This window comes from Triturus cristatus, chromosome 4_1, assembly GCF_964204655.1.
Source record: "Triturus cristatus chromosome 4_1, aTriCri1.1, whole genome shotgun sequence".
Lineage (NCBI taxonomy): Eukaryota > Metazoa > Chordata > Amphibia > Caudata > Salamandridae > Triturus > Triturus cristatus.
In genome coordinates this window covers 1,335,375,653-1,335,398,236 of record NC_140585.1, presented here as the reverse complement: position 1 = coordinate 1,335,398,236, position 22,584 = coordinate 1,335,375,653, and the positions used below count along the sequence as shown (strand labels likewise).

The 22,584-nt window shown below is 40.3% G+C and overlaps 1 protein-coding gene across 11 annotated transcripts in view; it reads left to right on the top strand.

Moving 5' to 3' along the window:
- PDE4DIP (phosphodiesterase 4D interacting protein) overlaps positions 1–22,584 on the top strand; it is a 1,321,554-nt gene that overhangs the window by 1,229,774 nt on the left and 69,196 nt on the right. For all 11 annotated transcript variants that reach the window (XM_085654823.1, XM_085654822.1, XM_085654821.1 and 8 more), the window contains 2 exons: positions 13,585–13,716; positions 19,433–19,659. In XM_085654823.1, the coding sequence (XP_085510949.1) occupies positions 13,585–13,716; positions 19,433–19,659 (359 nt within the window). The remainder of the gene's footprint in view (positions 1–13,584; positions 13,717–19,432; positions 19,660–22,584) is intronic.

The window sequence follows — 22,584 nt, the reverse complement described above, 5'->3', positions numbered from 1 at the left end:
AGGGTTGGCCCAGCAACTCTTCACAGCCCAAGTGTGGGTACCAGGGAAAAACCCTGGATCTCAAAAAGGCTTGGTGTAATGATTGTAAGTCCCTTGGACACTGCACTGCAGACCCTAGCTGTAAAACCAAAATGAATGCCTCTAGCACACCTGCAGTAAATGCAGTAGTAAGTCTCCAGATGGGATCACAGGTGAGCCCTAGCCATGTCAAGGTGCTCACTGAGGCACTCTAGTCTCAGAGGGAGTGGTGGAAATTTCTACAATTACTGTCTGGCCCAGTACTGTGGAGAGATACAGATCAGGAACCAAACATCAATAGGATCAGGGTGGAAGCCCTTAGAGAAACTGGTGCCAGTATTACCATGGTGACTGAGCAACTAGTGTCCTAAGATCAATATCTGCTAGGAGAGACCTATACAGCCCTCAGCTCTGACAGTCAAGTTAAGGTGCATCTAATGTCATTGGTGTCCTCAGATTGGGGAGGGGTTGCTGGTCTCAAAAGGGTAGTTGTCTCTTCTGCTATCCATGTACACTGTCTGCTTGGCAATGATTTAGAGTACCCACATGGGGTAGAGGTAGAAAAGGAAACCCATGCAGCAATGCGGAGAACACCCAGGGTGAAAAAGAAATGCTAAAGCCTGACAGTATTAACCAACCTTCTAAGTGAAAGGGCAAGATCTCTACGAAGCCAACTTCTAGACAGACACAAGATCAAGTACCCTCTCCGCAGGGAGAAGACTTGTCAGTCCCAGAATGAACTGAGACCCAGGAGCATGGGCCTTAAATGACAGAGATATTTGGCCTAGGGTGAAACTCTAGGAAAGATCTATGCCCGGACAGAGAACCTGTCCCACTCTTGAAAGCCTGAGACAGAAAGCTGCTGAACAGTAAAAGGGAAGTGCAGTGATTACCACACAACCTATTGGAAGGAGGGACTCCTATAGACTGAGGCCAGATACCCCAAACCTGGTGCCACTAGGAAAGTAGTAGTGCCTCAGCAGTTTATAGAGTTTCTTCTAACATTGGCCCACTTCCAGTGGTTGGGGTACCCTTTGAAAGGGTTGAGATTGACATTATTCGTACCCATACCCTCAAACAGCACCAGGAAACCAGTTTATTCAGGTGGTAGTGGATCATGCTCCCAGATATCCTGAGGCAATTTTCCTAAGGACCAACACTGCCCCTGCAGGGGCGAAGGCCCTCCTTGGTACCTTCACCAGGTTTGGGTTTCCTAAGGAGGTAGTATAAGACAGAGGTACAAACGTTATGTCGGCATACTTGTGTGGAGTGAACTAAGGGTTCACTACCCTATACCATCCACAGACAAAAGTGCTTGTTGAAATGTTTAACAAGACCCTAAAAGGCATGATTGGTGGACTCCCTGAAAAATTCAGAAGAAGATAGGATGTTTTACTACCATGCCTGCTTTCTGCTTACATGGAGGTGCCACAGAAGGGAGTAGGGGTTTTCTCCTTTGAGCTTCTATTTGGACACCCTGTAAGGGGACCACTCTGTCTTGTAAAGGGAGGATCGGAGAGACCACTCAAAGAACCTAAGCAGGATATTGTGGATTATGTAGTTGGTGGTCATTTCAGGATGGCTGAGTACATGGAATAAAGCCAACAAACACCTTGAGGCCAGCCAAGAGTGCCAGAAGCTCTGGTATGGCCAAAAGGCTGCTATGGTGGAGTTCCAACCAGGGCAGACGGTGTAGGGTTAGGAGCCTGTGGCACCTAGGGCCACCAGGGCAAATGGACTGAGCCCTACCCTATCCTTGAATGAAAAGGAAAGGTCACCTATTTGGTTGACCTTGACACATGTAGGAACCCCAGCAGGGTCATACATGTAAACCGCCTGAAACCCTATAATGACAAGGCTGACATCACTATAGGTCACAGATGAGGATCAGGAAGCAGAGAGTGAACCTCTCCCTGACCTCCTCTCTCACAACCCTAAAGATGGAGTAGTGGAAGGAGTGATCTTGTCAGACACCCCCACTGACCAACAGCAGACTGATTGCAGGCAAGTCCTAAATCAGTGTGCTGAGTGCTTCTCCCTGACCCTTGGTCTGAATAACTGGTGTACAAATGATGTGGACACTTGTGACAGCCTACCTGTAAAAAATAAAATATACAGGCAGTCTGACCATGTCAAGGAGAGCATCAAGGCTAAACTAAGCAAGATGCTGGAATTGGGTGTCATTGAACCCTCCGAGAGCCCCTGTGACAGCCTTGTTATTTTAATACCTAAGCCTCATTCCCAGAGTAGAAAAAAAGAAATGAGGGTTTGTCTGGACTATAGGGGCCTTAATGCATTCACAAAAATGGATGCACACCCAATTCCTAGGGCTGATTAATTATTTCATACGTTGAGGGAAACCATATATCCGAGTACTTTTGATTTCACATCAGGATACTAGCAGATATGTCTGACCCCCAGAGCAAAAGAAAATTCAGCGTTCCCAACCCCAGATGCTCATTTCCAGTTTACTGTGATGTCCTTTGGGTTGAGGAATTACTCTGCCACCTTCCAGAGGTTGATGAATAAAAGCCTTGCTGGATTGGAATCCTTTAGTGCAGCATATCTGGATGATATTACTGTCTTTAGTTCCACCCGACAGGATCACCTGATCCACCTTGGGAAGGTCCTGAATTCTCTGCAGAGTACAGGCCTCACTATCAAGGCAGGCACGTGCCAGATAGGGCAAGACAATGTTGTGTACTTGGGTAATCTTGTGGGTGGAGGCCCAATTCAACCCCTACAGCCCAAAATCCAGACCATTCTGTATTGAGAAGCTCCAATCACCCAGACTCAAGTAAGGGCATTCTGTGGCTTCCCTGGGTACTTCAGGAGGTTTGTGCAGGGATATAGGTCCATTGTTACCCCCTTCACAGAACTGAACTCCAAGAACATGCCCAAAAAGGTTAACTGCACAGTGAGCTGTCAAAAGGATTTTGACACCCTAAAAGCAGCAATGTGCTCAGCATCTATTCTGGAAGCTCCAGATTATACCAAGCAGTTCATAGTGCAGACAGATGCCTCTGAACATGGGATAGGAGCTGTCCTATCCCAGGACCAATGATGATGGCCATGGCCAAACTGTTGCTTTCATAAGCAGGATCATTCTCCCCAGAGAGCAACATTGAAGTGCCATTAAGAAGAAAGCCTTTGCTGTGGTTTGGTCCCTGAAGAAGCTGAGGCCATACCTGTTTGGTTCTCACTTCCTTGTCCAAACTGACCACAGACCTCTCAGATGGTTCATGCAGATAAAAGAGAAAACCCCAAATTATTAAGGTGGTCCATATCCTTACATGGGATGGTCTTTACAGTGGAACACATACCTGGGACTGAACAAGCGAGACGGACTTTCCAGCTTCTTTTACTCTGATGATGAAGAATCTCTAGGGAAAGATTAGTTTTATCCTCTTTCATTTGGGGGGGCATGTAGGAAAGTGCCTCTTTTGACATGGTTCGCCCCCACTTTTTGCTTCATGCCTGATGTGATTTTCAACTGTAAGTGCACTGAGTCCTTGCTAACTAGGTTCCCAGTGGCAGATCTCTTTCCCAAAACTGTACCATGATTGGCACAACTTCAGCCAACCCTGCAACCTGCAGCAAGACAAAGATTCCTCTGGGCTCCAGCTGCCCCGGAAGCAAGCACCTGTTGAAGGACATTGAGACCCCTGAGTTCCAAAATCCCCTCTCCAACTTAACTGTTCCTGACTGCGAGGACATCTTTTCGCATGCTGCCCGGCTGACCTATCTGCTCTGTACCTGACTGCCCCTTGTAACAACAATCCAGCTGTGCTCCCGTGGACCTGAGGCCCTTGCAACCTGCTCCCTAGAGTGGGAAGCCTGTTTTCAAGTGCCCCCCCCCCTCTTCCGTAGCACACCAGCTACCAATGACCTCAGCACCTTGCTCCAGGTTTAATCCCGACCTCTGCTGAGAATTCACTACTGCAACATTGGATCTGGCCTTGCCAACTACTGAAATCCAAGAGGTAAACCTTGAAGGTCGACGGTACAATTTCACATACATTTTTGTCTTTTACCCCCTTGATTTCAATGGTGCGTATTTACGCACAAATGTGATTGCTTTTTCTAAATAATCATAACTTTAAAATTACTTACTGTAGAACAAAGTTCTTGGTCTGAAAAATTATATAAAATTGATATTATTTTTGTAAATTGGTCTCGGATTTATTCTTGAGTGTGTGTGTCATTTATCGTCTTTTTGAGTACAACAAATGCTTAGCAGTACCCTCTATAAAGCCTAACAGCTTGCCCATGTTACCACAAATGGAGAGTTAGTATTGTCTACTTTTGCCTCTGTAAACCAAGAAGGGACTCACTGGACTCTCTGCACAGTGTACTCTGTTGTAGTACACGATATAGAGAGCCAGCTTCTTACAAACAGCAACTTCACTTATGATTTTTTTTTTAAATACCATTCAGCAATGTGATACTATTATAATATACTATACTAATGATACTATTCTAATCTCACAAACCTCAAAAGGCCTTCAAAACCTATTGAATTAATTTAGTGATTATTGTGCCATAAAAGGTCTCGAAATCAAGCTTTATTAACTTACTTACGTGCCAATTCCATTTTCTGTGATCTACAGAGAATGAATTTGCATTGTGGCAAACCCACTTTTCATTCCTCTGAGGTCAGGGAATTAAGTACTTTTAGTTGGGGAAACTGTACAATAACACCGTACCTAGAAACAACAGGTGTTTGGTATGAAATCCTGAATAATAAACACACCACTGTAATTATAGATGTCATGGAAGAAATCTTGTTTTCAAATGAAAAAAATTAAATAGAGGGTTGATATCGATTTGAATCCATAATGATTTGAGAATTTGATTTATAAACTTGTAGATTACTACATGGAAATATTGTATGACAAATGCTCAGTTCCAAGAATAGTTGTGTTTAGATTGGTTAGTAAATTAGATGTTATCATTTTTATGTAAAGGAGATATATGTGGATACAATTTTAAATTAATCAGCAGAGGAGGCAATGTTTCAATCACTTTTCCATACTGGTTAACAGGAGAAATTTGGAAACCATGGCGAAAACATGGCATTTTGATAATAAGTGCAATGACAGATGTAGATGACATTTTAACCATGAGAACTTGATTTATTCCAGATATTGAGGCTAACCACTATGTGAATCATTTCCATCTAGTTTTATTTTAGGTATATTTATCTAATGTGGAGATAGAGAAAATCTGTTATCACTCCTCCACTCATGAACGAGCTTTGATACTCTTGATTTTCACATATTGAGGTTGTAAAGTACCTCAGTAAATAACTTAGATAATATCAGGTATCAATATGTTTTGGTCAGGTATATAGACTTCTTTGTATGGGTTGGAAATATACTGTTTTAAAGAAAGGGCACTTGTACATAGCTTTCATAGACTTGAAGGCTGCCTTTGACCTTATTCCTAGAAATTTCCTTTGGAACTCCCTAAAAACACAAGGTGTACCCGAGGACCTCCTTGCCCAGATAATAAGATTACATGAAAATAGCAAATGTAAGGTAGGGACCAAGGGGAGAATTAACTGAAGCAATTCCCATAAGGAGAGGTGTAAGACAGGGCTGTGTGCTGGCACCCACCCTCTTCACACTATTTTTAAACCACGCCCCTGAATATCTCTTGGGGTGCGGTCACGATTCTCCGAAGTTAGGTGGGGTGCAAGTTCCAGCCCTGTTATGTGCTTATGATACTATTCTAATCTCACAAACCCGAAGGGCCTTCAAAACCTATTGAATTAATTTAGTGATTATTGTGCCATAAAAGGTCTAGAAATCAACTCCAACAAAATAAAATATATGGCAATCAAACCGCACAAATCGTTTAAGAAAAATATTACCATCTAGGAACAGAGGCTAGAGTATGTGCCGAGTTTTAATTATTTATGTATTATATTAGATACTAAACTGATATGGTCCCCTCATTTGCAGAAAAGCAGGACAATTCTGATCCAGAATTCTGCAGCAATACTAAAAAAACATAAGAGTAGCATTACTAAAGCTGTATCCCCTCACTCGAAGTATATACATATAGGGCACAATCTGCAACTATGTACGGTGCAGAACTCGGGGGGGCTTCCTGCAGGAATACGTTTACGGGGGAAGAAAATATGTTTCTGAGGATGTTACTATGCCTCCCGGTAAGAACACCCATGATCCTTATTATCATTGATCTGAATGTAAAGCGCTTAGACCATCAAGCAATTTTAAGACCCCTGTTATTCTGGGTGCGCCTATGGAGCACCAAAGAGTTAGCTCGGCATGGAGAAGGCTTAGAAGAGATCCTAAGATTTGATCACTCTCTCTCTCTCTCTCCCGTGGGTCAAACACGTACGCATATGGTTCTGCAAACTAGGGCTCAACCACCTTTGGGAAACCCCTGCTTTAATAACACTGTCCGTAAAAAAGATACTGAAAAGCACATTTTGGGTGTATATGAAAAATAGTGGTTCCCATAGTTCTGCAATTGGTAGGTTGACGCATCAGTTTCTTTCATCAAAGCCTTTTCCATTCTTCAAGTCATATCTGGAGAAAGTCCATCCCCATTTGCAAAACAATTATATATGAAGTTCCGTTATGGTGTTTTGCAAGTGTACTCCAACACAGCCAAATGGGGCTGTAAAAATGGAGAGTCCAATGACAATGGCTGCCGTTTTTGTCAATCTAACGCACCAGAAAATGATGCCCACATATTGTTCTTTTGTTCAGCATATGGTAGTCAAAGGCGAAAATGGATAAAGCCAATATGTCGGAACCTGGGATTTAGAACATGCTCTGATGCAATAAGAGTTTTAAAGACTGACACTACCCAGAAAATAGTTTTTAGTGTTAGTAGATTTTTATTTGCTGTCAATCTAGTAAGAACAAAAAAAGGCATGAAATGTTAACGCAATACTCTGACATGAGACTTTTGCATGATTTTATTTCCACCCTATGAGCCTTTCCGCGGTTACCTACTAATTGAATGGAGGTTAATTTGGAATAACTAGGATTTATATACATCTCTGGCTCCCTATTCGACTTGCACTTTCATTTCACAGACAGAGATTGTATAAATTATCTAGAAGCTATATGCCTTGTTCTAAAGAAAAATGTTTTAGCAATTGCACTCATTTGCACCTAAATAGTTTTTAGTGGTTATCCTTTATTCATATAGAGGCTACGTTGGAGTAACTAGAAACTATACATATTCTGGCACTTTATAGTATAAGCACAGTTTTTTTTTTGTTGCATGGATCATGAGATACATCAAGGAGTTATATGAAGTTTTGCACCTTCCAGCATTCACACTTTATTCAGATCTGAAACTCTTGCAATGAACTTTATCTATACTTGAAATTCTTACAATGAACAGATGCTTGTGTTTGTCTCAAACTAAATGTTCAAGCATTAGTGAACATTATTCCTCGCCTGGAAGTTTGAGACTTTTGGTCTTAATTGAACAGACCAGAATAATATCTATTTCTTTTAGTGAATTTTTATTGTTTTGACTGAGCTTGGTCTTACATTGAATGATAGCTGAAAATGATTTTATTGACTGTTTAAAGAATTTATTTCTGTATCTGTGGCATTGTATAATGTTCCAGAATGTTACTTGTTGCTATCCTGTATCTTTGATGGTTTTTTAAACCGAATAAAGATTATTGAATGAATGAATATGTTTTGGGAATGCATCTAACTTGGCTTAACATACAAAATGGCAGTCAAACTTTTGTGTTTCACCAGTTATCAAGAAGCTATGACACATATTAAACATTGCTTATAATCCTGAAGGATCTAAGAACTATTGATGGAAAGGAGCAAAAAAACAGGTTTTTTTTAATAACAAATATTTTAGCTGGATTTGATCACTAAATTGAGAGCAAAAGAAAGAGAAAAAAGATATCAACAAACGTTTTCATATTCAATTGGACTGAACATTCAGTCATCAATTTGTCTTCATTGGAAATCAGGAATTGACTTTGCGAAATTTGGGTGGCGCAAGTGCCTTTTTCCACAAACAAGACAAAGAACAATTCAAAATGTGGGGGATGTTCACAATGAAATTATGCAGCGCAGTGCCACAAGCAGTTCTGCTGTGCCGAGCTGCTTACTTTTCAAAACGCAGGGATGCACCATATTAACAAGAATATGGTACATCCCTGTGCTCACCCCTGCACAGGCCCCTAAAAAACCTGCCTAGCGCCAACGCAGGCACCCTTGCAACATGATGCAAGGGTGCCTGCGTTTCAGAGATGATTGTGTATCTGCAGGAAGGGACACCTTCCTGCACAAGAGCAATCATTAATGGCATTTTGCTCTGCTATGTGTGCTGCAGAAAGTATTTCTCCTTGTTACACCACTCTAATGCCTCCTTTTGAAAGGCATTAGTTTTTGGCGCTACCACCGATTTACAGATTCTTGTAAATCTCGAGCAGTGCTAAAAAGCAAAGAATGTTGTTGGGAACCCACACAGAAACACCCATTGCACGCCCCTTTGCCGCAGAAAACTTCTTTGAAGAGGGCCTTATTTACAAAGCTGTGTTAAGCCACGCAAAGTGGCTTAGCGCAGCTTTGTAAATATTGTCTAGCATAGAGCACCACCTGAGAGTACAAAAAAAGTACACTACAGTGGTGCTAGGCGGAGTTGCCAGCTAACTGGTTCTGCTTGTTTTAAGTCCTCCGGGGCCTTGGATAATGCAAGGGGAAGTCATTCTCCCATCTCTCTTGTGAAAGATGATGGGTGAGTTGTTGTTAAAATCCCATGCCTTTGCTTATGGCATATCAGGGCGGTGTGGGACACACTATCATCATTGAGCAAATGGGGGTAAGATGTATACACAGCTCAACTGCCCTTTGACAAGGAAGGGGGTAGATGCTTCTAATGCCCCCTTCCCATGAGGAAGTTGTATTTTAAAACATTTCACTATTTTTTTTTAGTAATAATCTCTCTTGATATTTGTTTACAATATCCACCTTTTCTGTGTGGTCACCCCAATTGTTTCACCTATTGCTGGATGCTATGCTTTTGTTGCTTTTAGAATTCTGTGCACTTTAGCCGTGCTTATCAGTGGTAAAGTACCCTTGCTCCCCCCTTTAAACATGGTTGAATTGGCATACTCATAATGGGTATATTTGACTTGCCTATAAATCCTTGGTATATCATTCAAAATATACCCTGGGGCCTCAAAGTTAAATGTCACTAGTGGACTGCAGGACCGTTTGTGCAATCCACTATAGTGGCAGTACCAACATGGCTTCAGGCCTACCACTGTAGCCTGAATGTAACAGTGTAAAACATGCACTGCAGCCTGTCAAAACAAACCCTTTTGCCAGGGAGAAACCTCCTTTTAACCATTAGTAAGTCACACTTATTTGAGCCATGTAGCCCACAAGGTAGGGTGCATGGTATTTTAAAGTGAGGCATGTAGAAAATTATTTTTACCATGTGCCTACAGTGACAAGGTCATAAACGCTGTTGTCACTGTGGCAGGTGCAGGTGTCTGTTGTAGAAAACCAGTTTACAGATTAAAACACTAATATTGTATCTCAAGAATGGGACCAGATAGAAAAATAACTCGACAACTATTTTCAATAGTTATTAAAAATCCAATTCAATGGCGACATTTGATTTTTAAGAAATATTAAGGAAAAGTAATTTTTGGGAAATTACCTTTTCCCTGCCTGAAGTCCCTGGAGGCTTCTTTGCATTAGCTCTCCAGCAGGAGCCCAGACAGTAATGCCTCCCAGAAGCAAACAGTAGACTAACTTACTAGGCATAGATGACTCCTCTGAATTTCATAGAATATGCAGGTTGAGGGCATCCTTTTTGATACTACAGTGCAAATCCTGTGTGACATGTTTGTTGAGCTACATATAACATATGGGCACACTTGAAAGGGAGAGAACAGGATGCAAAGGTAATTATTGGGTATCCACTGTCTGGTTGCTAGGGGCACTTCCCTTTGTTCTACCACACGTCTTTCTCTGGGTTTGTTGTGGCTTCCTCAAATTAGATTTTTGTGCTAGATCCGAGAGGACACTATGATTACCGAAGTACACTCCCCACATACACCCTAAGCACTCAAAACTCGATTGTAGTGTGGCTGAAGACTTTCGTTAGTATGAAAATGCCCTGCCCCATGGTAATTTGGGCCTGTTGGCAGTAAGGGGAATAGGACCTACAGAAACATTGGGTAGGTTTGGCCCTGGGAACTTTTACTCTATAGGCTAGGATGTGCACAGGAGTCACCCTGCCCCCTCCCAATTTGTTCCAACATACATTAGGCATCTCTGTGGCACACACTTCAGAACACTTTTGGGCTAGTGGAGGATCAGAAAGGGACGAAAATTGCAGTCTGTGACCTGAAAGGAAACCTTAAGGACTGGACCTGCTCCCTCTTGTACCCAGGACAAAGAAGTGGGTTCCAAAGCTCATTTGGCTGACCCATTGTGTGGCTATAGGGAGACAACAAGCTTAAAAATACCTTTTCCTTAAAGTACCGAGATGAACATTGGCAAGTGGACCTGGACAAGATCCTGCTGTTGGCCTCTGCCTGACACTCACTGAGTCTCTTAAGTGCCTACCCTGAGGTCCAGCGGGCGGGGGGGGGGGCTTTAGAAGTGTACGCCTGTGGTGGACTCAAACTTGAAAGAATAAGTCAGAAGGTAAAATCTTCGACCAGGAAAAACGTGGATGATATATCCGACCCATGCTCCATGACGGTCAAACTCAATTGCACCTAGTTCTATGTCTACTCTGACCACTATCTATGGCACTTTGTTTTTTGGGTGTTTTTCCCCTTAAATATAAACTAAGTGTATGCAACCACCATTTCACACTCCTACCCCCGTACTTTTACACAACTAACATCATATGCTGGATACACAAACTATCATTCATCCCCAAATGAAGATAGCAAGCAAATCCTCGAAATTCACAAAACAATTAACCTTGAAAGGGAGATAGGTTTGACTAGTATATCAACAGTATCTTTACCATAACATTAAAAAGTCAGGAAATTCATAAGTTAAGGTGCAACATTCAAATCAGGGCCCAACCCAACTGTATTAAGACACCCATAACTCCCCAATCTAATATTACTTGAGAAATATTGACATGAGTTGAGTTTCAGAGACTAACTGATTATGGCTATACATGAAAAAATTCAATACTCAAGAAGTAGCGTTAAATATATGAATAAATTCCACAATCAAATATTGAAGTCCAAAGAAAAAAGGGAGATCCTTATAATGTCTGCTTCTTGTTCTGATCTTTATTTTGCATAGAGTAATGTCATCATTATCATCCAACTTCAAAAACAATTAATGATTTGCACAGCCAACGCGTTTCGTCCCCCAACGTGTTTCGTCCTCCTCTGGGACATAATCAGGTCTGTAAAGTAAAAACATAACATCTTAATCCAGTCGACGGTGCAATATAAAAATAAACAAGAAATTTAAAAACAGTACTTCAAAAACAATTATTAAAGCAACCTGCCTATTTAACATTCTATATATGCGAAAGGTGATACCTATTAGCTAAAATCCTTGATTCCATTTGCTACAAATCAAGAGTCACAATAAATCCAGTGCTTTACAGAAGAAAAAATACCAATAGAACAAATATCCTAATAATTGCAGATCTGAAGGATTTAAGCTCAATAGGTATCACCTTCCGCATATATAGAATGTTAAATAGGCAGGTTGCTTTAATAATTGTTTTTGAAGTACTGTTTTTACATTTCTTGTTTATTTTTATATTGTACCGTGGACTGGATTAAGATGTTATGTTTTTCATTTACAGCCCTGATGATGTCCCAGAGGGGGACGAAACACGTTGGGGGACGAAACGCGTTGACTGTGCAAATCATTCTTTGTTTTTGAAGTTGGATGATAATGATGACATTACTCTATGCAAAATAAAGATCAGAACAAGAAGCAGACATTATAAGGATCTATCTTTTTTCTTTGGACTTCAATATTTTATTGTGGAATTTATTCATATATTTAACGCTCCTTTTTGAGTATTGAATTTTTCATGTGTAACAGTGGTTTGACGGTGAGACACGATTAGTTGAGCTTTTGGTTTCATTAATATTTTGTATTGACAATACTCACTACTGCACACAGGGTTTGACTTCATTGTAACTATTAGATACCAAACGCCGTTTTGGGTATATCCCCCAATGCATCCTAATACTGCAGCTGGGGGCTATCTTTTCCTTTTCTCCGTTTCAAAATGGTTTTAAACCTTTGTATGTGGTTTTGTATGTACATTTATTGCACAGTACATATTGTTTTATATTACCTCTGAATCTATTTTTGTATATTACAGAATCAAATAGAGAGCTGAACGTATGTATTGATAAACTGGAAATGATATTTAACCTTCTCTCCTTTAAATATTGCCATTTTGCACATATTCTAAATACTATTGTTCACATGAGAACCTTTTTTAATGTATAAGTGTTGAATTATAATATTGTACATGCTTTTATGGACTGAAATTAACTTTCCGAATAAAGCTTATTTTGAATTTGAATTTGACTCCATTGTCTTCCTTTGTTTAGTTGATTATGGCTATAATTAAGTCTGTAAAAGGTTGTATGATGGTGTGACTAAGTTTGTGGGCTCACACTAAGAGCGTTGGTGAATAGGTACTGTGTGAGTGAATGACAGTCCGTGTATTGATATATAATAGTCGGTCTACTGGTGTATGATGGTGGATTTTTGTTTGCCTGATGATGGCTGTTTGTATGTTTGATGGTAGGTTGTGTTGGTGTATAATTGTGGTTGTGTGAGTTTATGTGGGGCTATACAACTATACTGGGGCCAACCTGGTATTGGATAAAGTGGCTGGTTTTTCTCCAAAAATGTTGCTTATCACAATGTATATAGCTTGCTATGACTATTTTTAATCTTAAAAGTATGTTATAAATCACTGAAGGCATGTTCCTTTTTAGAAATGTTAAAAATAAGTATTTCATTACAATGTTGAGCATTTTAGACCAGACTTTTCTGGTGCCCCCGTCCCTGTGAAGTTGTGATGTCATGGAGTTCTGTGTTGTGCATTTTGCAGGTGTGTATAGGTCAAATTATGTGGCATGAGCTTAGAGAAACATCATAGCTCTTGGTGGAACTAACGGTGTAGACGATTGAAAAACACTGACCAATATCTGAACTAAATGAACTGCTTTTGTGAAACTTTCAATACGTTTTGTAGAGTTGCAACTCATGGCATTGGTCAGTCAGCATGCAAATACATTTCTATAATTGCGGCAAGTATAGTGGATAAGTATCCAAAATAGAGATAACTTGCAATTTGCATCACTGGTTATTCAGCATTAAAATAGATATATACATTGATTATGACAATGTGATGAAAGCCCACTTGTTCTGAGAATAAAATATTTAAAAATGCAACTCTTTGGGTAACTGTTTAGAAACATTTAAATCAGGCATGTAACACATTGCTTTGGGTTACACTTTGGTTTGATGTAATATAATATAAATAGTACATGAGATAGTGAGACAATATTTTTCTTTACAGACGCAATTCCTTCTCCTCCGGTTCGGGATGTTGGCATGCACTCCCAACCTATCTTCTTCTCATCAAGTGTGTTTCCCAGCTCCCCCACCAGTGTGGCCGTTCCTCAAGGCTCTCTGTTTGATGAAGTTCAAGGTAAATCAGGAATTTAGAATAAGGCACAAGCTGATCTTGAAAACATTTCCATTGTACAACATACTAGGACTATTCTACATTATGAGCATGGATTACGTTTTTAATTGACTATTTTGCTGCAAAGTTGTGTTCCTGCCTTTTATGAAAAACGGTATGTATTCATGTAAGTATATGGCATTCATAATGCTTGAATCTAGACAAAAAGAGGCATAGCCTATACTGTTTTAAAGGCAGAAATACAATAAAACAGTGATTGGAGGTGATGCTAGGTCCTCAGACTGAACATGGACTGCTATGTTACACTTATTATTTTTTTGGGTACACACACATTCCTTCTCACACTCATGGGCATTGGTTTTCGTTCTTTTTTTAAGACAGTGCCGATTAGAGTGAGCAACTTGGAGAGAACCGGCCAATTGCTACATGGTGGTTGCCTATGTCAGGCAATTCCTAAATGACATATTTTTTTACTTACTTTTGAGCACATATGAGAGAGACACCTTTTGAGCATTGGAACTGTAGACACTTGACCCTTCCCCACTTGAATAGAACCAGTGGGGCCCATGCAAGTTTGACCTGATGTGTAGTGTGCAAGAAGGTTTTTTTTTGTATAAGGTATTGTAGAGTGGCGGGCACCCTTCTTTCCTTTTATTTCCCTTTAATGCTCCTTTTTGATTTAGAGTTAAAAGCATCCTAGCCAAACTCAAAAGAGGTATCCAAAATGATATTAGTATCAACTTAATATTTGGGAAAAATTTCAAATTGTTCGACTAAAATGTTATCTCTTAATAAACTTTTATTGAAACGCTATCTATTGGACCGGGAAACATCCGGCAACAGATCCAGATTGACTATAACCGGTGCATGATCTGAAATTTGAATAAAATCTATTTCAACATTAACTAAAGAGGAAAGTGAATTATGTGTCAGAACAATTTAATCAATCGTTGATTTAGATTGGTGAACTGGAGAATAATAAGTATATTCCAGAGCACCCGGGTTGTAAGCCCTCCATGCATCAATGACCCCCACCCTAGACTTAATAGAAATTCTAAATACTTTTCGCATTATATTGGGTACATATTTGACAGTGGGAAGTCTGTCTATAAAAGGACCCATAAGTTGATTACAATCGCCACCAACAATGAAGTTAGTATTTGAGCATGACAATAACATACTAGAAATCTGTTTCCAAAATTGAACATCTATACTGCTGCGATTATATATATTAAGAATGGATATTGGAGTATTGTGTATAGCTATCATAAGAAGAAGCCATCTACCCTCTTCATCTTTTACTTCTTTCTCAATTACCAGAGGAAGTGATCTATGGGATAAAATAGCAACACCGTTATTTTGTTTAGCAGGGGGGGCAGACTGCATGCCCCACCCATATCTTTCTTAGAGTACTAAAGTCTGTTTCTGAGAGTTGGGTCTCTTGTAATAGGGCAATTTGACATTTTAATCAGGATAAATGTGCAAGTGCTCTCTGCATCTTAATAGAATTATGCAAACATTTGACATCCCATAATGCGAAGGTTATTGTCATATGTGTAAAAAGAAAAGGAATATATAATAAACAGTGGCATGAAACTCAAAGGCAAAACAAAAATACAACTTTCAAGCAATAACAGAGTAAGACATAATAAAAAGATAATATAGGAAAAAACAATAATGAAAGGAGGAATAGATAAGCTAGGTGAGGAAAAGAAACGTGATCAGAACATGATAAGATAAGAACAAATAGGATTTGACCATGATGAATAAGATAACATGGAGTGCAATATAATAATCGGGTGATGAAATGTAAAGAAGACAGACAACTGACAAGGATGCCCTTAAAGACATATGTTATGCAACACGAACAAATAAAGAAAATAGAACAGAAGAAAGAATACTAGAATGAATCCCTGAGGAAACCGGGAGCACTTACTGCTGTAGAATAAACATAATTCAAACACTAGGTCAAGGGGGAGAGGACACAGTGGATATAGGAGATACCCAAGACAGGGATCCAATTGAGAAACTAAATACTCCTGTAAAAACAAAAAAACAAGAAAAGGACAGTGAATCAAGAAAATCCTCAACATGGACAATATATATAACATTCTTCTCCCTTATGAAGATGAATGAATCTCTTTAGTTCATCGGGGGATTCAAAAGACATAGTTTGATCCTTGTATGTGACCTTTAATGTGCAAAGGTGCACAAGGCCATAATGGGCATTCATAGACCCTAAAGCAGGATGTGGTGAAATAAAAATGTTTCTTCTATTAGCTTTCACTCTGACCACAACCTATGTAAAAAATACTTTCTGTCCTGACCACAACATCTGTTTTCTTTGTTTGGCAGCCGACATTCCCTGCATCAGATCAGAATATTGTTGAAAACGGATTATAATTCTATTAGGTCGAGTTGAAGAGAATACTGCCAAAGACTTGGGGCCGACGCGGTGTGCTGTTTGTAGGTTGAGATCAACGCAATTCATAATGCCAACAATTTTAGGAATATGTATTTTAAGAAAAGATAGCATATCTGAACCTTCTGCCCTCTCGGGAATTCCATACGTTTTTTAATTTTTGCATCTATTGAGATTTTCCAAATCCTCTGTTTGTTGTTTGAGAAAAGTGATTCCTTTGGAAATCACCTCGACATTATTTGATATATCTTGTACAACACGTATTCGCTATTCCACCTCAGTTACCCTGAATTCAAGGTTTGACAATTTCTCCTCAATCCTCTGAAGCGTGGTATTTGTTTGCATCACAAAAGGCTTTAAGTGTCTTATTTCATCCATTAAATCCTTGCGTGTCAAAGATAGAGGAGCTTTTGTTGGCAAAGTAGGGTCTTTCTTTCGTCTTTTATTACTGATAATGGTAGAATGTTTGTGTGAATTTGACAGTCTCTCAGACTAAGCTGCAGATTTCAGATTGGAAGAGGGAGCAAAGTCCATACTTGAAGACATAAAGATAGTCTTGCTGTAACCAAAGGGTATTGAGCCTATTCACATCAGTTAAACTGAGAAAACTCTTGAAAAGTATCAAAGAAGCGTTCCAAATGCTATGTAGAGCAGACCACTGCTCAGATAAGTGGCTAAATAACTCTCAAGAAAATTATTTCAATGTTGCTTACTTGCAGGCCAGTCAGAGAAGTCAGACAGTGAATTCTCCAGAATGAACCACCTCAGCAGCCTGCTCCAATAATGTGAGGGAGGCGTAGAAGAAATTCAATTCCCCATCTGTGACTCCAACATATGTATCAAGGATTATTTCTGCCTCTTCTCATAGAAATGAAAGGCAAATAGTTTTTAGTATGAAATGAGAATAAATTGTGTGAACAAAACGAATGCCATGAAAAAGTCCAAATAGAAAAACAAATCCATGCTCCTGACAAGAATTGCCCTCAAACTGCCTCCTCCTGAATATCAAATAAGTGCGACCGCCAGGAGTGCTGAGACAAATTAAGGCATGCACGGCGGCCCATTGTGAGGAGCAAAGCACAGAGTAGAAAATGGAGACTACAGATCCTAAGAGGATCTAGAAAAGCACCTACCCGCTCCTCACATGATCAGGCGTTACGTCTCACCTCAGCGGTGGAGGAGGGTTATTCCTGGCATGGTTCTGTCAAATGTCTCCGATGCTCTGGGAGACTTAGAATACGCCTGCCATCTTGTGGGCACTCCGACCACAACTCTCCCAAAAGTTTTCCTTCTTTTGAAGAAATGATTGACCTCAATATATTACTGCTCACATTAAAATGAAAACCAACAATGACACTGTTGAACCAGGAGGTGTTCAAAGGAGACAGAAACTTGGTACATCAACATAAGTCTTTGATGTTGTGAAATGTTTCAGAGCTTTTTCAACATCAATATTGACTCTTATACAATAATGGCTCTTTTGCATCTGTTAGAGAACCAACAAGGACACAGAATGTAGGCTCACATGGTTAAATCAAATGGGTGGAGGTTGGCGAGTCACTGAAAGCTCAAGCCAGGCCTGAGCCTGAAGCCTGCTTCTGGCTCAGTTCGAGGTCCTGTTGGAACCACAAGCCCATAATGAGCCTAGCTTTCGTGTGGCTTCTGTCTGCCTCCCTCTCTATACCCAGGATGTGGCATTAAGGTCAAAGTTGCCCACTGTAGAAGTGGGGAACAACATTCGATTCTCACGTCGGCTCAACAGGTTGTAAATCTGGCAAATCACTTATTCTCCCCCATGCCTACAAACAATGTGTGTGACCTTATCTAATGTAGCTGGTACTCCTGTAAATCGCTTGGCCTTCTGTCCAGTTTGTGCTATATTTAATAGTACATAAAAATGCAATAAGAGGTAAAAACAAAGGCTTAACGTGAGGAATGTAAAATAGATACCCATTTACTGACTGTAAGTAATTACCTTTATTGTATGATTACCTAAAATCATTTACAAATACAGTATTGATTACGTCATAAAACAAACATCTGATAATAAAAGATCTATAAAATTGTTAAAATGTGTGTGACCCATATAAAATTTAAGACCGTCTGAAAGTGCAGCAGCAAAATGATATTGGTACAGCAGATAGCTCGAGGTTTTTTCAAGTAGCAAATGCAGAAAGGCATCACTGGGCAAAGCTGAAAGGCATAGGTACGTGAGCATGCGATGCTGTGTCATGCAAGTATGCATATAATTATTGTATGTGCAAGCAGGCATATGATATTAATTAAAAACAGTGCTCCTCCCAAAGTAAAATATGGAATGTAAAAGAATGAACAGTGGTACAGGTGAACGGTGTATAGAATCATATGGTGCCAGTGTTACTGCCGGAACAGGTGATCAGCGACTTATGTTTTTTTTACTTTCGTCATTGATTCTTGTATTGCTCGTAGAGTCCTTCCAACTGCCCCATAGAATTTGCCAGTTCGTTCAAAGTTCATCTGCACCGTGGTAGCTTAGATGAACATTAGGGCCTGCTTGCATGATCTTACGCCGTTTACTGACTGGTTTGTAGAAAATGAAACCAGAAAACCTAGATGAATTGCAGCTTCCCCACATAAATTGTGTGATCTTAGTCAAATATTTTATTCGACCACAACACTTTGTTCTTCATTAAAACACTATCAAATATGTAAGTTCAGACTACCAGTTGTATACAATTATCACTTGTAATAAGTCATTTTCACTGCAGTGCTAAAATGTGTCCAATTAATTTTAAAGCTTCCACATGTTAAAGAAATTTAAAAAAAACATTTTGAAGAAACTTCATAATATTTTATGTGATATTTGATGTATAGTTTACAAGCAAACATTTTCAGGCCTAGTTCGTGCATGGGCTCTAAGATCTGAGCCAGACCGTTGGCTCAGCTCTGGCTCAGCTCTCCCTGTTAATTTCTTGGCTCACCCAGCTCTGCAAATGTGTTACATCAATCTAACAGTCCTTTCAGTGTGCATAGCATTCAAACAATGAATAATCAGTCTAATAAAGGATGAAAAATATCTTATGGTGTATGAGGTTTGATGTTTTAAACTTATTGTGAGTAGAGCAGGCCTGAAACCATGCTCATGAGGCTAACTCTGACATACTCACTTCAATTGCAATGGTATGATTATGTACTGGCATTATGATCGGACAATCAGTTATGGAGTTGTTAGCAAATTGTGCTCTTAACTGCTTTGAAAGCCACAACCGGTGGTTTAAAGATAACAGTAACTGTCATTACTTTTTTGTGCGTTATCAGAGAATTGTTACAAGGACAAGCTGCTCAAGAACACCCCATCAGTGCTGGAAGGCGATGCTCCAGATGGTTCTTTTGCCAATAAGAATGGACGCCATGTCATTGGCCACATTGATGATTATAGTGCCTTGAAGCAGCAGGTCCAGGAGGCGAAAGGGCTGATCCACAAGATGGAATCGCTAATGCAATTGAGTTTCAACATCCCTTTCTTGGAGATCCACGGCACAAAGGTACAACCTAAAAGGCCAGCATGATACCTTCTTAGGGCTTTTGGAGTTACACCACGGCACTTCATACTTTATCTGCCAATGAGTGTTAGATTTACCTTTTCTAGAGGATACCATAAAAGTAGCACCAGTTCTCTTGTGAACAGATGTTTTGCCCAACAGTGCAGTCAGGCTTACACAAGAGATTATTTTGCACTATTTAAATGTGAACACTATTGACAAATTTCACTGGCTTAAATACATCATAGTTGTGTGTGAGGAAATAGGCAGCTGTATATTTGGTTGTCCATTCTCTTACTATCCGCATAACTATCAAATTTAAGGTTAAAAAACGATTCCTCATTCGTAAATCTTTATTGAGAAAAAAGGTTGAACTCGGCGAGTCTACCATAAGATCTTATCGACCGACGGTTAGTTCTAGTGGGGTTCAGCTTTCTCTTGAAAATGCGCCCAGAATTTATGTGCGAAATCTTGCATTCTCAAACCCCATCACGTACCGTCCATGGGACACAATATTGATACAGACTACGATGCTTTTCACTAATTTATGTCAATCACCCAGGTCTAGATACCTCAAACCGCCGCTATGTGCATTGCACTGTGGTAACTTGAGTGCTGCCTTTTTAGATTTATCATTGTCATCTTCTTGTGCAACTATCTAAATGTGGCAATGTTGTTTAAAAGTGTGATGTATGTAAAATATAAATTGCACCATGCATTTAACGTTTTTAATTTGCATTGTTTTTCTGTAATCTTTTTATTTTATTTGCTGTTTTTATTGGATTTATGCTTTTATGACAACTCCTTACTAAACAGATTTAATTTGAAGATGATGACTATTCAAGAAGTAAATATCCTGGAGGTGGCTCTGTACTGTTGTATATGTTTGATTTTCAAAATGGAGTTGTACCTGCTTGAAGGAGAACTGGAGTATATTTTCGCTATAGCCTCGTTATAGTGGCAGGACAGCAAATTTACTACCATGAAATTATTTCTGTGCTGTAGCAAACAACATGTTTTGTTGTATAGATGCTTATATATTTCTGATCACCCTGATATCAGCATGCAAAAAACACCCCACCTCAAGAAAAAGAAAGAACAAAGAAAGGCTTAATTTTCCTGATCTTATTACTACACATTAGAGACACATTTCTGGGACTGAGTGCAAAGTTGAGCTATAATGCCTTCCCACGACATCAGTCCTCTCACATATCATTCAAGCACACTCATCTATCTGTCCGCCCATTTATTCATCCTTCACCCAATCCCATACCTTCATCCATCCAACACCCGTGGATTGATATATCCATCCTTTTACACCTGTGATTTCACCCATCTACTCACACCAAGGGGTCTATAAAGTGGTATATGCATGACGTAGGCTCGCATAAAGATTGATGAAGCAACGCAAAGCAACTCTAAGTGGCTTTGAGTGGCCTCATAAATCACGAGTAAGGTGATGCAGCACAAATCGATGCGTTGCTTTACTCTGTGCCCAGGAGGCGTTCTGTGGGCGTTGCAGTGGGTTTTCCCAAGCAACACCCATGGAATTTGATGCTGCCCCAGATTTATAAAAACATGTAAACCTGGGGAAGCACCACAGCCTTACGCCTACCTAGGTGAGGTGTAATGAGGAGAAATAACTTAATTCCTCCTCCTTTTTCTGCAGTACACGCAGAAAGAGAAAATTGCCTCTTAGGATTTTTTTTGCAGGAAGGTGCCCCTTCCTGCACAAAAACAAACCTGCCTGCAACAAAGGCAAGCTTGCACCATGTTTCAAGGGTGCCTACATTGGCTTTAGTCTTCGGAAATGCTGCCAGTGCTGGTAGAAGGGACAGGAATGCACTGCAGTGCTTAAATACAGTGCATTCCTATCCTTTCACTTTGGCATAAGGCAGGGTAGCAAGGAGCCATGCAGCACTGCCCTACGCTAAAATGGTATAAATTAGGCCCTTAGTGTTCCTGGGAAAGCAGCAACGCCAAAATAGCTATCTCCTAGAGGAGGGGCGACTTTTGCAACATACTTTAAGTACTTAAGGTTCATCCTCACCCGCAAAAGATTGGGCAGGCCTTTTAAAGGATTCAGGCCAATCCTCTTGTTGCACTTCTCTTCATGAAATGTGCAACTCTTTTTTAAATAAACTGAACAGTGATATGAAGAGCAAAGGACAAATAAATTCGCCCACCTTCCAAGTAAAGACTTAGGGCCTGATTACAAGTTTGTTGGTTTCGCAGTGAGCCGCCACACCAGCGCCCAGCTGTGAGATCACCAAATACATAGTCAGACCACCTGCCGGATTACGAGTTGAATCTTGGCAGACGGTCCTGCAGCTGCAGTCCCACGGCAGTGCCTTTCTATGGCTCAAAGGAGAGCCATAGAGAGACAGCGCTATGGGAGCACCGCAGCACGTTCCTGCAAAGGAAGAAATGCACATGCCATGCATTTCTTCATGTGCATGAACTAGGGGCGCAAACATGCAGGGGGGTACAGCATGTGCCCCCCTGCCTGCACCCTTCTGCACAGAGGTGCCTCACTGCCACCCTTTTCCATGGCGGTCTCACCGCCGTGGATAGTGTTGCAGCGAGGCAACTCATAATTTGCTCGGTGGTGCCACATCGGCACCACCAGCATATTGGGGCCTCTAACAGCGGGTGCAGCGGTCCTGTGGTGGTCCGACTGCCAAACTCAGAATATGGTGGTCGGTCGGTCGGCCAGTGCAGCAGTTGCTGTGGACAGTCGAACTCATTATCAGGCCCTAAGTGACAACAATTTTCCACACATATTTCAAAACAGTATATGAATAGATGACCTGATAAATATAGTAAATAGAGACTAAGGTAAGAAAACTTGGAAGACATAAACGAAGTTAATCCACCAGAATCGAAAATGGAGGAGATTTAAATTGTGATGTGGAGTCTTTTTAAAGT